Raw genomic sequence first — 14,056 nt, 5'->3', positions numbered from 1 at the left:
CTCCTCATCAACCTCAGCAGCCAGCAGAGAAGACTTTGTGAACTGGGTCAACCTAGCACCCACATATTTAATTTTGTGGGTATTTAATTGTGCTACATTGACTCAGATCACAGTCGGTGGCTGAGATATACTGTCGGTGGGGTAGGAGGTGAAAGGGGTGTGTATGTAGGAGAGGAGATTTGAAGTCGTGTCTCCTCCTGTATATCATGAATGTATAGATCTTTTAATACTGTAAGCATCTCGGCTGCGGGTGAATCTCCTCCCATAATTTTGCGCCGATTTGCTTCACTCTGCTACACTCACTATCCTCCTCCTCCTCCAGTGGTTGGCATGCTAGCTACAAGGGCAATTTGATTAGGGTTTGTGTCCTGGCCGGTCAGCCATACAGGGATGGAACTCATAAATTACATAGCTACTTTGCAGCCCATGTAAAAGTTACCCTTCGTTGTGGTCACTCTCCAGGGTGTTTTTCTTTTGTCTCCACTATCCGAGCTCCAGCCTTTTGGTTACAGTGGATGTGAGATTATTTATGGCATGCACGCCCATCACAAACATGATGGGATTAGTATTGGCCTTGTGGTCTTGTCCAATGCACTTGTACATGTGGCTTGTCATTTCTATACGGAAACAGGATTCACAAATCCTCACACATTGATTACAATTTTGCTGAGATGTTTTCTACATTGGAAATGAGACACTATTAGAAATAGGAAAAGCACTCACACATCTTCGAACTTGTGTGTGGGAATAACCATGTAAATATATATAATAGAGTTAATAAAGTCGCAGCCAGCGGAACGTATGTAGCGTAGTGGTTGGTAATGTTCTCTAATTGCGCCATGATTGGCTCACTGTGCTGTCACTCATGGGGACACTACATCGCAGCAAAATCTACAGGGAGAGCTCGAAAATTCATGCCCCTTGGGTGCTGCCATTGAGTTACATGAGAAGTGCCCATCCATGAAGGCTCAAGGTCATTGGCCACAGATAAAATTACATCAAATCACGTTATATCTACCGTAGTTTGATTGGACTGATCATGTCAACATCATACTTACATACAGCCATACCAGCAAAAACATTTTTAAAGGCAGTAAATGAGGCTGAATGAACTGTTTTGCTGCCGGACAAGGTTCTGTTGATAGCCAGGTGTAGCAGTGGTAGGTTGTTGGGACACTGCAGTTGGGACAGCTTTATGTAGGCCCTAACAGTTTATGGGTACTGTTTGTCACCGTTATAGTGCAGTTCATGTATTTTTTAGTGTTATGGATTTGCTGGCATGCATAAACATTTGTTTTTTTGGGGGGGGTTTGCCCCACCAATATCTACATGCCAAACTCACAACTGCACAGCATCATCTAGATAGGTGTGCAACAAAAGTTCAACATTCACCTTCTGCTACCATTTTTGTCAAGCAGTCTACGCATGTAGTTTAATGCAAACGTTCACATAAATCCTACATATGCACCACACAGAACACACTGCAACTGCAACGCTGCAAGACAAACGCAGCGTTCCACTGGTACATTCATTTCCAATGGAACACTGCATTTGCTTTGCAGCGTTGCAGAAGCAGTTGCAATGCGTTCTGTGTGGTGCATACGTTGGATTTATTGAACGTATGCGTCAAACCGTATGCGTAGACGGCTTGATAGAAAATGGTAGCAGAAAGTGAATGTTGAACTTTTGCAAACATACAGATGATGCTGCGTACCATTTTGCGCAATGACGCTGTAGGTGTGATTCGAGGCCTTTACTGGGGAACCAATTGGTTGTGCGTGTACATAGTACGTGTTGTTGTTTTGACAGTTGAAAAGGTCTGTATCCAAATCAGACTTTAGTAACCACACTGTGAGCCTGTTACAAGACATAAATTAATACGGATTTGAAAAATATCGACTTTGTTAGATCAGATGTGTTAAATGTGCCCTTTCCAGCGTCCCATTGACCTCTTTACCACATCTATTGGCTACAAAAACAAAGCTTTGTGGTCTTCATTTAAGGTTAAGCATAAGGTTAGCAGTGTGGTTAAGGTTAGGTATTAAATTAGATTTTAAGAAGAACATTTTTAGAAATGGGCAGGGTTTAGCCATAATTATGACTTGGTGGCTGTGTTAACTACATAACACACTGCACAAATACCTGAGCTATAAGTAGCACACAATGTCAGAAAACTAGGGTAAACCATGCTGACAAAATAGTAATGTGACGTGATCCATTTAATGCAAAATTGTGTCAATTTACTGAATCAATTTATTCCAACATTCAAAATCGCTAATCTTGAGTCCTTCCACATAACAGATAAATATTTATTCAGTTCAGTGCTCATCCCACCTGCAGTAAATGCAAACTACAGTACAAAAGTACACGAGAGACCTCTAGGGGATGGAAAAAAACAGTGCACCATTTTTTTTTTAAAGCTGGACTCTCCTCTGTACATTTGGTCAAGGGCAGAAGTACAGTCTTGCTTTTGTTGTCAAATCTACATTTGATTTGACCCCCCCAAAAATATGCTAGATCGTCGAGGGAAATTACTGATCTTGGAAACAGGAGACTTAAGCGTTCCTCAAATTTCAAGTTTGCCTAGAAGGATATACCAAAGAAATGAACATGCAACATATTATTTTTTGAACAAATAAGTCCAGTTTTTATTATTATGGTTGTTAATGCAGCAGTGGCTCTTCCATCTGAACATTGATAAATAAAACACCGACAAAAAATGTTTTTGTTAAGGTTTCCTCAAGACACTGTGAAAGAAATAACCAAATTATCATTCCACACATTTTATATTTTCCTTGACCAATGTCCATACTCAATAGAATGTTTTTCCTCTTTAAAAAAAGTAATCCAACAAGAACCTGAAGGGTGGCAGCGTTCTCCCCTGTCCATGCCCCTCAGGAGTAACTTGATGTTTTGCTGCCGACATCGTCCTCCTGCGTTCCCATACTCTGAAACATACAGTGTGATACAAACCATTAGCGATCATTTTAATACTAACTAAAAGACCAGGGTTTTCATATAAAAAAATAAAAATACCAACAAATACTCAACCAACTAAACTGTGAAAATACTCTTCTTGGAAAACCACTAGAGGAGCGTAAAGAATGTAATTGTTGCTTCCTACCTTCTGAACAAACTGCGGGTTTACTGTGATTTCTTGATCCATGGACTTTAGTTTCTCATCCAGCTCTATACACTTCAGCATCTGTGAAGGACACAAAAAAAGGCATTTACTTCACTAAAACAGTACCAAATGATATTCAAATAATTGTTGTCACTTCATTGCACCCCAATAGTAATTTCCATATAAGGATAGTTAATCAAATACTGCCATTCTCTTACCTCTTGGTCAATTTTGTGAAGCATTGCGGGGTTGTTGTATTTCTCCGGGTTGTCATGGAAACAGACCATGCCATCCTTTTGGTTGATACTGGCATATATCTCACCATCTTCAATCTGTAAGGAACAGAAAGGTCATTAATGGACGAATCAATGTTAGATTTAGTCTTCTTTGAAGTGAACGCCATTTTCTTTGATACATTCAAAATTGAGTGTTCTCAGAGTACTGAGATAAAGCGTGTCTATCCTCCTGCGGTCACGTTGGCTTACCATGTGCAAGACATACTTCTCCGCCTCCTGGGGCCCTGACAGCTGCACTCGACTCGCCATGTCTTGCAAGGACAGCGTCAGGAAAGTCTGCAAAGAAAGAAGGGTGGTCATGATACATTGCCTTTCTGACCATTTGCTTTAAATACTTTGTTTACACCCTGGTAACAGGGTGAAGATAGGGACGAAGAAGTTAGATTTGAGGTGAAGGACGGGAGGTATATTTTGAATATAGTCGAGGTAAGTGCAGATGGAGATATATTAAGAATGAGAATGGTGTATTGGGGGTAACCGAGATGAGCGAGGACTATTGATAGACATATTAGGAGGTATATGTGAGGCGAGGGGTCGTATTTGAGGAGAAGAAGACATGATCTGAAGGGGAAGGAAGTATACCTTTGTTAGCCTCTGGATGTTCTTCTTGTAGAGGGAGGACAGGCACTGCTTGACCAGCCCTGTGTTGTTGTCGCGTGTGAAGGTCTCACTGTGTTTATTCACCTGGGAGCGCAGTTCTGCTGGGTTGTTGGTGGCGTACACCTGAGCAAGCTCATGGTACGCGTTGCTGAGAGGCTGCAGAAACAAAAAGCAGTAAAATATATGTCATATGTATAGTATGCAGTACAACAGACAATTCAAAATATAATGGCATATTTAAGCCTTAAAGATGTGATATATGGCCCTTTTTGGATCTTCATTCTCACCTTTATGAACCTGCCAACTATCTGTGACGTGTACTTGGGGAGCTGCTGCACTTTGCCGTGGAGAATCAGGGAGACCAGGATGTACTTTTTATAGGCCTCCAACATGATGTGACTGACAGCCATGGCTGGAGTGGTTATTGCCTGGTGGAGAAGAGATCACCAGAATATCACAGAAGGGAACTAGAGATGTAAACAAAATACTGCATTGTTGGGAAAGAGTTTACAAGTAAACGTTTCACTGTACTGATTACACCCGTTGTATCCTGTTCATGTGACAAAAAAAACAAACTCTGATTTGATATGTCATTGCCATTACAGATTAAATGTCAACTCAGTGTGTAGTGTACTTGACTACTGTATGCATCAAAATAGTAATTTGAAGGTAATTTCAAATGGTATTACAATGAGCAAAGGTTTTACTAAAAGTATGCTAAATCAATTCACTTTTGATAACAGGAACACTAGGTCACATCTAAAACAGCTTTAGCACACACATTTTAGGTTCTCAAATAAGCCAGTACCTGTTCATAAAAATACAGTGCTCTTTCAAAGTTCTTTAGACCCGTGTAGATCATGCCTCCGTAATAGTAGTAACATAGAAAGTGCTTTGCGTCGTAGGCGCCATTTTCCTTACAGATGTCCATCATGTCAAGCTCAAGAAATGGGAGGACAGGCTTGAAGCACTTTGCTAACAAGCACAGCTGTGGATGTACACACAAAAATTGTTGAGGGGTCATTCATTCGAAGTCTCGCAGCCAAGCGTCAATACATTCCAATAATCATATAAAGTCAAAGATCCTGTTGATACGAATCAGTTTACTCACCTGACACAGGTCTGCATGAACTGAGGTAAGTTGGTTTGTGTTGATTTGCATTTTGTCTATTGCCTGTTTTAGAATGCCGACACCCCTCAATGGCTGTGAAAGAAAGAGATGCATTAAAACCATACGTAACAGAGATAAGAATGTGTCGTAAGCGCACTCCACACAGCTAGCTTGAAATGTTGCCAATAATGCCATCGAAAGCGCTCCTTTTCAGTGGCACAACTGGATAGTACGACGATGTCAATCAGGGCGATCACCTGATTTGGCAAGGCAGAGGGCCCCAGGTTTGAGGTGTGGTACGGTCAGTTTGCCATGAGTTGTCGTCAGAGAGGAAGAAAGCTAATCCTGCTAAGCTAGCACATTGGGCTGGGCGATATGGCCAAAATATATCACTATATTTCAATTTTTTTGACAGTATGGCGGTATTTTATGTTTCTGAATAATCCAAGTTTTAAATATGTTTAATGATATATGATTTTATTAGTCACATTCACAGGGTTGCAGATGTACCTGCAGGGTACAGTTAAATTCTAAATTGGGGGTTTTGGGCCTTTCTCCATTCTGATGGTTTTATACTCAACCAAACTCAGACAAAACTGACAGTGAAGTAGTCCAATGTGCAGAACCTTTCATTTAATTTAGCACTATATTAAAATATCATTATTGACACTATTGTAAAAACCCATACTGGTATGTGGATTCACGATATTTCGCCCAGCCCTAGTTTCACATATCCTTCTTTGAAAAGCACCTGCACTTAGATCACTTAGATCATTACACTTAGATCATGTAGAATGAACCGATATTAGTGATGGGGGAATCGATAGTTATATATCACAATATTATTTTGGAAGATATGATAGTGCCCTCCACTAATATTGGCACCATTTGGTAAATATTAGCAAAACGGGCCGTGAAAAAAAAAATCTATTGTTTATCCTCTTGGTCTTTCATTCAAAATATTCACAAAAATCTAGCCTTTAATTAAAGTAAAATAATTTGCAAGAAAAATTACATTCTTATCATGAAACAAATATTTTTCTCAAATATATGTGTGCACCTCTTCATTCAATACTTTGTTCAACCTCCCTTTGCCAAGAAAACAACTCAGTCTTCTCCTATAATGCGTAATGAGGTTGGAGAACACATGGCAATTCCATTCCTCCATACAGAATCTCTCCAGATTCCGAGGTCCTTTTCAAATCATCCCACAGGTTTTCTATTGGTTTAGGTCAGGGGCCTGGGATGGCAAAACCTTGATTCTGTAGTCAGTGAAACATTTTTGTGTTGATTTTGAGGTGTGCTTTGGATCATTGTCCTGCTGGAAGATCCAACCACGGCCCAGTTTAAGCTTTCTAGCAGAGGCATTCTGGTATTGATATAATATCTATAGAGTCCATGATACCATATATCCTAACAAGTTGTCCAGGGCATTTGGAAGAAAAACAGCCCCACAACATCAAAGACCCACCAATGTGGCAGGGCTTGAAAACTATTACAGACTACAAAGGGAAACCCAGATGCGAGCTGCCCAGTGACGTGAGCCTACCAGACGAGCTAACTGCCTTTAATGCTAGCTTCGAGGCAAGCAACACTGAAGCATGCATGAGAGCACCAGCTGTTCCGGACGACTGTGTGATAACGCTCACGGTAGCCAATGTGAACAAAACCTTTAAACAAGTCAACATTCACAAAGTCGCTGGGCCAGACGGATTACCAGGACATGTACTCAAAGCATGCGCAGACCAACTATCAAGTGTCTTCACTGACATTTTCAACCTCTCCCTGACCGAGTCTGTAATATGTACATGTTTCAAGCAGACCACCATAGTCCCTGTGCCCAAGGAAGCGAAGGTAACCTGCCTAAATGATTACCGCCTCGTGGCACTCACGTCTGTAGCCATGAAGTGCTTTGAAAGGCTGGTCATGGCTCACATCAACAGCATCCCCCCGGACAACCTAGACCCACTCCAATTCACATACCGCCCCAACAGATCCAAAGATGATGCAATCGCTATTGCACTCTACACTGCCCTTTCTCACCTGGACAAAAGGAACACCTATGTGAGAATGCTGTTCAATTGACTACAGCTCAGCATTCAACACCATAGTGCCCACGAAGCTCATCACTAAGCTAAGGACTCTGGGACGAAACACCTCCCTCTGAAACTGGATCCTGGACTTCCTCACGGGCCGCCCCCAGGTGGTAAGAGTAGGCAACAATACGTCTGCCACGCTGATCCTTAACACTGGGGCCCCTCAGGGTTGTGTACTTAGTTCCCTCCTGTATTCCCCGTTCATCCACGACTGCGTGGCCAAACACGACTCCAACACCATCATTAAGTTTGCTGACGACACAACAGTGGTAGGCCTGATCACCGACAACAATGATACGGCCTATAGGGAGGAGGTCAGAGAACTGGCAGTGTGGTGCCAGGACAATAACCTCTCCCTTAATGTGAGCAAGACAAAGGAGCTGATAGTGGACTACAGGAAAAGGCGGGCCGAATAGGCCCTCATTAACTTATTGGTGACAGGGGGGCAGTATTGAGTAGCTTGGATGAATAAGGTGCCCAGAGTAAACTGCCTGCTACTCTGTCCCAGATGCTAATATATGCATATTATTAGTAGTATTGGATAGAAAACACTCTGAAGTTTCTAAAACTGTTTGAATGATGTATGTGAGTATAACAGAACTCATATGGCAGGCGAAAACCTGAGACAAATCCAACCAGGAAGTGGAAAATCTGAGGTTTGTAGTTTTTCAACTCTTTGCCATTCCAATATACAGTGTAAATGGGGTCCTATTGCACTTCCTAAGGCTTCCACTAGATGTCAACAGTCTTTAGAACTTAGTTTGGGGCTTCTACTGTGAAGTGGAGGAGAATGAGCCAGGTGTCTGGCAGAGTGCCACAGGCTCTGACGCACGTTCACGGGAGTTAGCTCTCGTGCCATTGCTTTTCTACAGACATAGGAATTCTCTGGTTGGAAAAACATTCTAAAGATTGATTCTATACTTAGTTTGACAAGTTTCTACGGGCTGTAACTGAACTTTTTGAACTTTTCGTCCGACGTTCGGCTGGACCTTGAACGCGTGTTTGGATTTGTTTACCAAACGCCCTAACAAAAGAAGCTATTTGGACATAAATGATGAACCTTATCGAACAAATCAAACATTTATTGTGGAACTGGGATTCCTGGGAGTGCATTCTGATGAAGATCAAAGGTAAGTGAATATTTATAATGCTATTTCTGACTAATGTTGACTACACAATATGGCGGATATCTTTTTGGCTGCTTTGTTGTCTGAACGCTGTCCTCAGATTATTGTTTTCTTTTTTTAAATCTGACACAGCGGTTGTATTAAGGAGAAGTAGATCTCTAATTCCATGTATAACACTTGTATTTTTATCAACATTTATGATGAGTATTTCTGTAAATTGATGTGGCTCTCTGCAAAATCACTGCATGTTTTAGAGCTACTGAACGTAACAAGCCAATGTAAAATTAGATTTTTTTATATAAATATGCACTTTATCAAACAAAACATACATGTATTGTGTAACATGAAGTCCTATGAGTCTCATCTGATGAAGATCAAAGGTTAGTGATTAATTTTATCTATTTGTGCTTTTTGTGACTCCTCTCTTTGGCTGGAAAAATGGCTGTGTTTTTCTGTGAGTTGGTGGTGACCTAACATTTTTGAAATCAGACACTGTGGCTGGATTAACGAGAACTTTATCTTTAAAATGGTGTAAAATACTTGTATGCTTGAGGAATTTTAATTATGAGATTTTTGTTGTTTTGAATTTGGCGCCCTGCACTTTCACTGGCTGTTGGCGAGGTGGGACACTCACGTCCCACATATCCCAGAGAGGTTAACATCAACAGGGGCTGTAGTGGAGCAGGTTGAGAGTATCAAATTCCTTGGTGTCCACTTCATCAACGAACTATCATGGTCCAAACATACCAAGACAGTCGTGAAGAGGGCACGACAAAACCTTTTCCCCCTCAGGAGACTGAAAAGATTTGGCATGAGCCCCTAGATCCTCAAAAGGTTCTACAGCTGTACCATCGAGAGCATCCTGACCGGTTGCATCACCGCCTGGTATGGCAACTGCTCGGCATCTGACCGTAAGGCGCTACAGAGGGTAGTGCGAACACCTCAGTATATTACTGGGACCAAGCTTCCTGCCACCCAGGACCTATATAATAGGCAGTGTCAGAGGAAAGCCCATAAAATTGTCAGAGACTCCAGTCACCTAAGTTACAGACTGTTTTCTCTGCTACTGCACGGCAAGCGGTACCGGAGCGCCAAGTCTAGGACCAAAAGGCTCCTCAACAGCTTCTACCCCGAAGACATTAGACTGCTGAACAATTCATAACAATCGCCACCAGACAATTTACATTGACACCACCCCTCATGTACACGGCTGCTACTCGCTGTTTGCTTGTTACCTATGCATAGTCACTTCGCCCCCACCAACATGAACAGATTACCTCAACTAGCCTGTACCCCTTCACACTGACTCGGTACCGGTGCCCCCTGTATATAGCCTCGTTATTCTTATTGTGTTACTTTTTATTTTAGACTACTTGGTAAATACCTTCTTGAACTGCACTGTTGGTTAAGGGCTTGTAAATAAGCATTTCACGGTAAAGTCTACACTTGTTGTATTCAGCTCATGTGGTAAATAAAGTTTGATTTGACACTTCACAGTGGGGATGAGGTACTTTTCTGCATGGCTATCTTTCTGTCTACGCCAAACCCACTTCTGGTGTTTGTTTCCAAAAAGCTTTATTTAGGTCTCATCTGACCATAGAACCCGGTCCTATTGAAAGTTCCAGTAACGTTTGGCAAACTGTAGGCGCTTGAGTTTGTTGTTTGATGACAGCAAAGGCTTTTTTCTGACAACCCTCCCAATCAACTTTTGGTTATGTAGGTGGCATCTGATTGTAGTTTCGGAGATGTTCTAACCCCAAGACCCAACTAACGTCTGCAATTCTCCAGTTGTGATCCTTGGAGATTTTTTGGCCACTCGAACCATCACCCTCACTGTGCATGGGGTCAATACAGACACACGTCCTCTTCCAGGCCAATTTTTAACATCTCCAGTTGCTTTAAACTTGTTAATTATTGCCCTGATAGTGGAAATGGGCATTTTCAACAGTTGAGCTATTTTCTTATAGCCATTTCCTGATTCATGCAGCTCAACAACCTTTTGTCGCACATCATTACTGTATTCCTGGGTCTTACCCATAGTGATGGATGACTATGGGAACATGGCCTGTGTGTCACCTCATATTTATACCAAGTGAACCAGGAAGTCATGGCTTACTACTTAAGTGTTCCTAATCACTCAGGTGAACTTAAAAACGTAAAATATGAATGGGAATATATTTCAGTTAGATTTTACTCATAAGAATTTCTAGGGGTGCCAATAAATGTGGCAAACATGTTTCGGAGAAAAATATTAATCTCACTTTTTTTTTTCTTCAATCATTTTACCTAAAGGTTCCATGTTTGTAAATACTTTGAATGAAAGACCAAGAGGATAAACAGCAAGAAATGTTTTCCACAGCCCGTTTTACTCATATTTACCAAGAGTGCCACAAAATTAGCAGAGGGCACTGTATATTGATACTTTGACTCCAAGTATCGATTTGTAAAAATAAAAAAACAGGTTTGGTAGTGTGCACTAGGTCGGCTGCACCTATGCCAAAACTCCGGTATTTTTCATCCTATGGCATGTTCGCCATCTTTTTAAATAGTGAGCCAACATGTTTTTAGCACTGTTATTTCCATGACTGATCAAAACAAACTCTCATACCTTTCTGCAGTCATGCCTCTCTGCAGCAGAATATAGTGGGCAATATGTTTGGAACATCAAATCAGAATATATATTGCATTGTCACCTAAGTATTGTGATAATATCGTATCGTGAGGTCCATGGAAATTCCCAGCCCTAATCAATATGCATTCTCATGGGTTGGCTTTTTGTTTTTGAAATGATGTAGAATAGTAACACCATAATCTGGGTCTGATCTTGTAAAAACACAAGTAATTTCTTTAAATAGAGCATGTAAATGTGTTAATAGACAAGTAAGCTCAAGCATTAGCTCTTCTGGTTTAAATGTTTTGCCCCCGTTTGGCAAGTCTTACCTGTTTCCGTTCTACAAGGGCATTTGTCAACTGATGGCAGAGGCCGGCAACTGTGAAGAGAAATAATAAAAGTAGTAAGTAGGTTTAACAGGTTCAATCAAGCTAAATTAATTTTGCCCTGAACATTTGACCTTGAACATTCTCCACATTCCTTAGGATTTGACTCTAATAATTGCAAGATGTTAACACCTCATGGAGTAAACCATTCCTCTGAAACTCAGTTGAATCTAAAAACCAAAAGTTATTTCAGTTAAGACTTACAAGTGTCTGTTGCATATCGGATGTGCTCCCCATTGCAGGTACTGATGAAGAGCTGGACTTGGGAAAAGAGCGTCTCAAAGTCAGGGATGTTTGGCATGGAGAACTTCACAAACCTGAATGAAGGGAAAGTGAAAACCGGCAGTGAGCACACAAGGAAAACATTTTGACACAGTACATGAAAACAAAAAAGATTGTAGGCTGTGTAAGACAGTTTCAACAGGCACATAATTTAATTTGAACACCAGGGGTAGAAACCTTGATCTGTGTGATATACTTTTGAGTCATGAGCCCCGAATGCACAGGTACACTAAGCAGAAAATGACTCCTAGTCATAGCCTAGATCAGTGATTTACTTATACTCATTTATCAGTGATTAAAGGACTGTAGAGGAGAGCAGGCTACTCACAGCACAGCCAGGACGCCCAGGGAGTGCTCCTGGATGTCCAAGGCCCCCAGTACAGTGTCCAGGTGGGACAGGTTCTTGGCCAACAGCTCCCCGCTCTTGTTGATCAGTTCACACAGCTGTGTCATCTGACCTGAGATGCAACAGTTAAGACAATTGGTAAACAAACAATGCAGCCCTTGACAGTCAAGCTATCAAGGGCTGCATATCAAGGGCTGGTTGAAGAGAAGTACAGGTCCAAATCAGATAACAGTTAATGTGTTATGTTGTTGAGTATATAACCTACATTTTATTTTACCTTTATTGAACTAGGCAAGTCAGTTAAGAACAAATTCTTATTTTCAATGACGGCCTAGGAACAGTGGGTTAACTGCCTGTTCAGGGGCAGAACGACAGATTTGTACCTTGTCAGCTCAGGGATTTGAACTTGCAACCTTTCGGTTATTAGTCCAACACTCTAACCACTAGACTACCCTGCCGCCCCAGTATAAATAGTTTAATTTACACAAGTGTTTCTCCCATTTTTAAATGAGACCTCCCAAACATTAATGTCCAGACCCAGTTCACACCCATCTAACCCAGAGATGACAGTATATGTCAGTCATAACTAAATATTTCATTATGTTGCTCCCATTTAATGCTTATTTCTAACGATATTGTAATGCTGCCTATAAAAACTCTGTACCAAAAACTAACCAGAATGTCAACTGAATACACCTGCATATGTAAATAATAATTAAGTAATAAAACATTTTTCAAATATTGGGTGCCACGAAGAACATTGAGCATGTTTTTAGAATGAAACGCGGTCCAGCTGCATTGTTCATATTCTTTGCAGTTACTGTAAAATATATCGGCCGGTCAAGTGTCCTGTCAAGGCCTGCACTGGTTACATTAGCTATGAAAGTAACGCATATTGCGTTACAGATGGGACTGTCGACCAATAACAGTTGACAATGGCGCTCTGCAACCAATCGCGCCTACTTAGGGCGGAACTACCGGTAAGCATTCCACTGAAATATTTTTCTCGAACAAAAACAAAGTTAGATTTTAAAACACGTATTCATTTACTATGTTGTTATTTGTACGCTTTAGTGACCAGGGGTAAAAACACATCTTTCTGAACTACTTTTTTGAGGCCTCATTCCCAAAAACAATAAATTTAGGGCTGTGTTTACATGATAAAGCAAAAAGGAGGATCTAGCTATCCAGTTTGGCTAGCTAGCTATGCTATCAGCACAGCAAAGCATTGCTTAGCATTGGCTAATAGTTCCAGCTCGTCTGAGAACTAAAACATGTTTATTGTCCATACCTTGAGCGGAGAGCTGCCGCACATTGTTCACGAACTGCTCCAAGGCTGAAGCCATTATTATATATGTCCAAAGTGGTAGCAATTCAGACTGTTTTTCATTCAGATGTCAGAAACAACTCCGTCCGGACTGAGACAGGGGGCCACACAGCCGCCACTGAGAGAAAAGTATCGCGAGACCTTAGTAAGAACAGACGGGAAACAACGAGATTTACAGTTGGAACTTTAGGCTCTTAAAGGGACAGGCATAGAGTTTTGCTAAATATTCATTTCAGAAACCTTGTTATTGCTGTTTGCTACCATTTATTTGCCACTTTTCTCTAAACGTAATCCCCCTGAAAACATCTTGTGATTGTTGTTCTTTGCTATCAATATTTGTTATAATTGGGAATTTGGCTCCCTTATTATAAAAGGTGGCTCACTTTTTCCCTCACAGCCAAGTAAACACAGGAAGGGCAGTGCAGATGCTACCGGGTTGCAGGCAAAGATATTATAAAGTTGGAGATTTCCCACACAACTACAGCCCTGGAGGGCCAGAGTGCAGTACTGTTTTTCATAGTTTCCTTCTAATTGGACTGATTCAGATCTGGATGGGGACACCTGTAACACAAGGGGAATTGGATAGCTCTGCACCTACATTTTAAAATGTGCGTGCAAGATCCCCACTCAACAATGCGACATAATAAGAATAGGAGAAAGTTAAACGTCAATAAATAATACATGGATTATAATGTACAGACTTTTATCTTTTTCCAGGTGTGATTTGGCAAACAAAATTATTGGGGGCCC

General features: G+C 41.1%; 1 protein-coding gene across 2 annotated transcripts; it reads right to left on the bottom strand.

Annotated features, from left to right (window-relative positions):
- Positions 1 to 2,620: 2,620 nt before the first annotated feature.
- Positions 2,621 to 13,445, bottom strand: LOC112224194 (COP9 signalosome complex subunit 3). 2 transcript variants are annotated; one of them, XM_042305931.1, is made up of 13 exons: positions 13,271 to 13,445; positions 11,962 to 12,091; positions 11,556 to 11,668; positions 11,295 to 11,344; positions 5,132 to 5,224; positions 4,829 to 5,008; positions 4,308 to 4,448; positions 4,003 to 4,176; positions 3,610 to 3,696; positions 3,343 to 3,456; positions 3,125 to 3,205; positions 2,859 to 2,948; positions 2,621 to 2,747 (listed from the first exon to the last, which is right to left on the bottom strand). In XM_042305931.1, the coding sequence occupies exons 1-12, from the start codon at positions 13,323 to 13,325 to the stop codon at positions 2,895 to 2,897; spliced, it is 1,272 nt and encodes a 423-aa protein (XP_042161865.1). In that variant the 5' UTR covers positions 13,326 to 13,445; the 3' UTR covers positions 2,621 to 2,747; positions 2,859 to 2,894. The 2 variants fall into 2 exon arrangements, with proteins under 2 accessions (XP_042161865.1, XP_024243367.1); XM_024387599.2 differs by having other exon boundaries at positions 2,621 to 2,948.
- Between the last annotated feature and the right edge of the window lie 611 nt (positions 13,446 to 14,056).

This window comes from Oncorhynchus tshawytscha, linkage group LG25 (assembly GCF_018296145.1).
Source record: "Oncorhynchus tshawytscha isolate Ot180627B linkage group LG25, Otsh_v2.0, whole genome shotgun sequence".
Classification (NCBI taxonomy): domain Eukaryota; kingdom Metazoa; phylum Chordata; class Actinopteri; order Salmoniformes; family Salmonidae; genus Oncorhynchus; species Oncorhynchus tshawytscha.
The sequence above is the reverse complement of the archived record's forward strand: the minus strand, read 5'-3'. Positions and strand labels throughout refer to the sequence as shown.

Coding starts and splice junctions, on each gene's coding strand:
- LOC112224194 (XM_024387599.2), bottom strand. CDS start 13,325: ATGGCTTCAGCCTTGGAGCAGTTCGTGAACAATGTGCGGCAGCTCTCC. Junction 11,345..11,555: donor CCGATATGCAACAGACACTT/GTAAGTCTTAAC, acceptor TTCTCTTCACAG/TTGCCGGCCTCTGCCATCAG. Junction 3,206..3,342: donor TTCACAAAATTGACCAAGAG/GTAAGAGAATGG, acceptor TGTCCTTCACAG/ATGCTGAAGTGTATAGAGCT.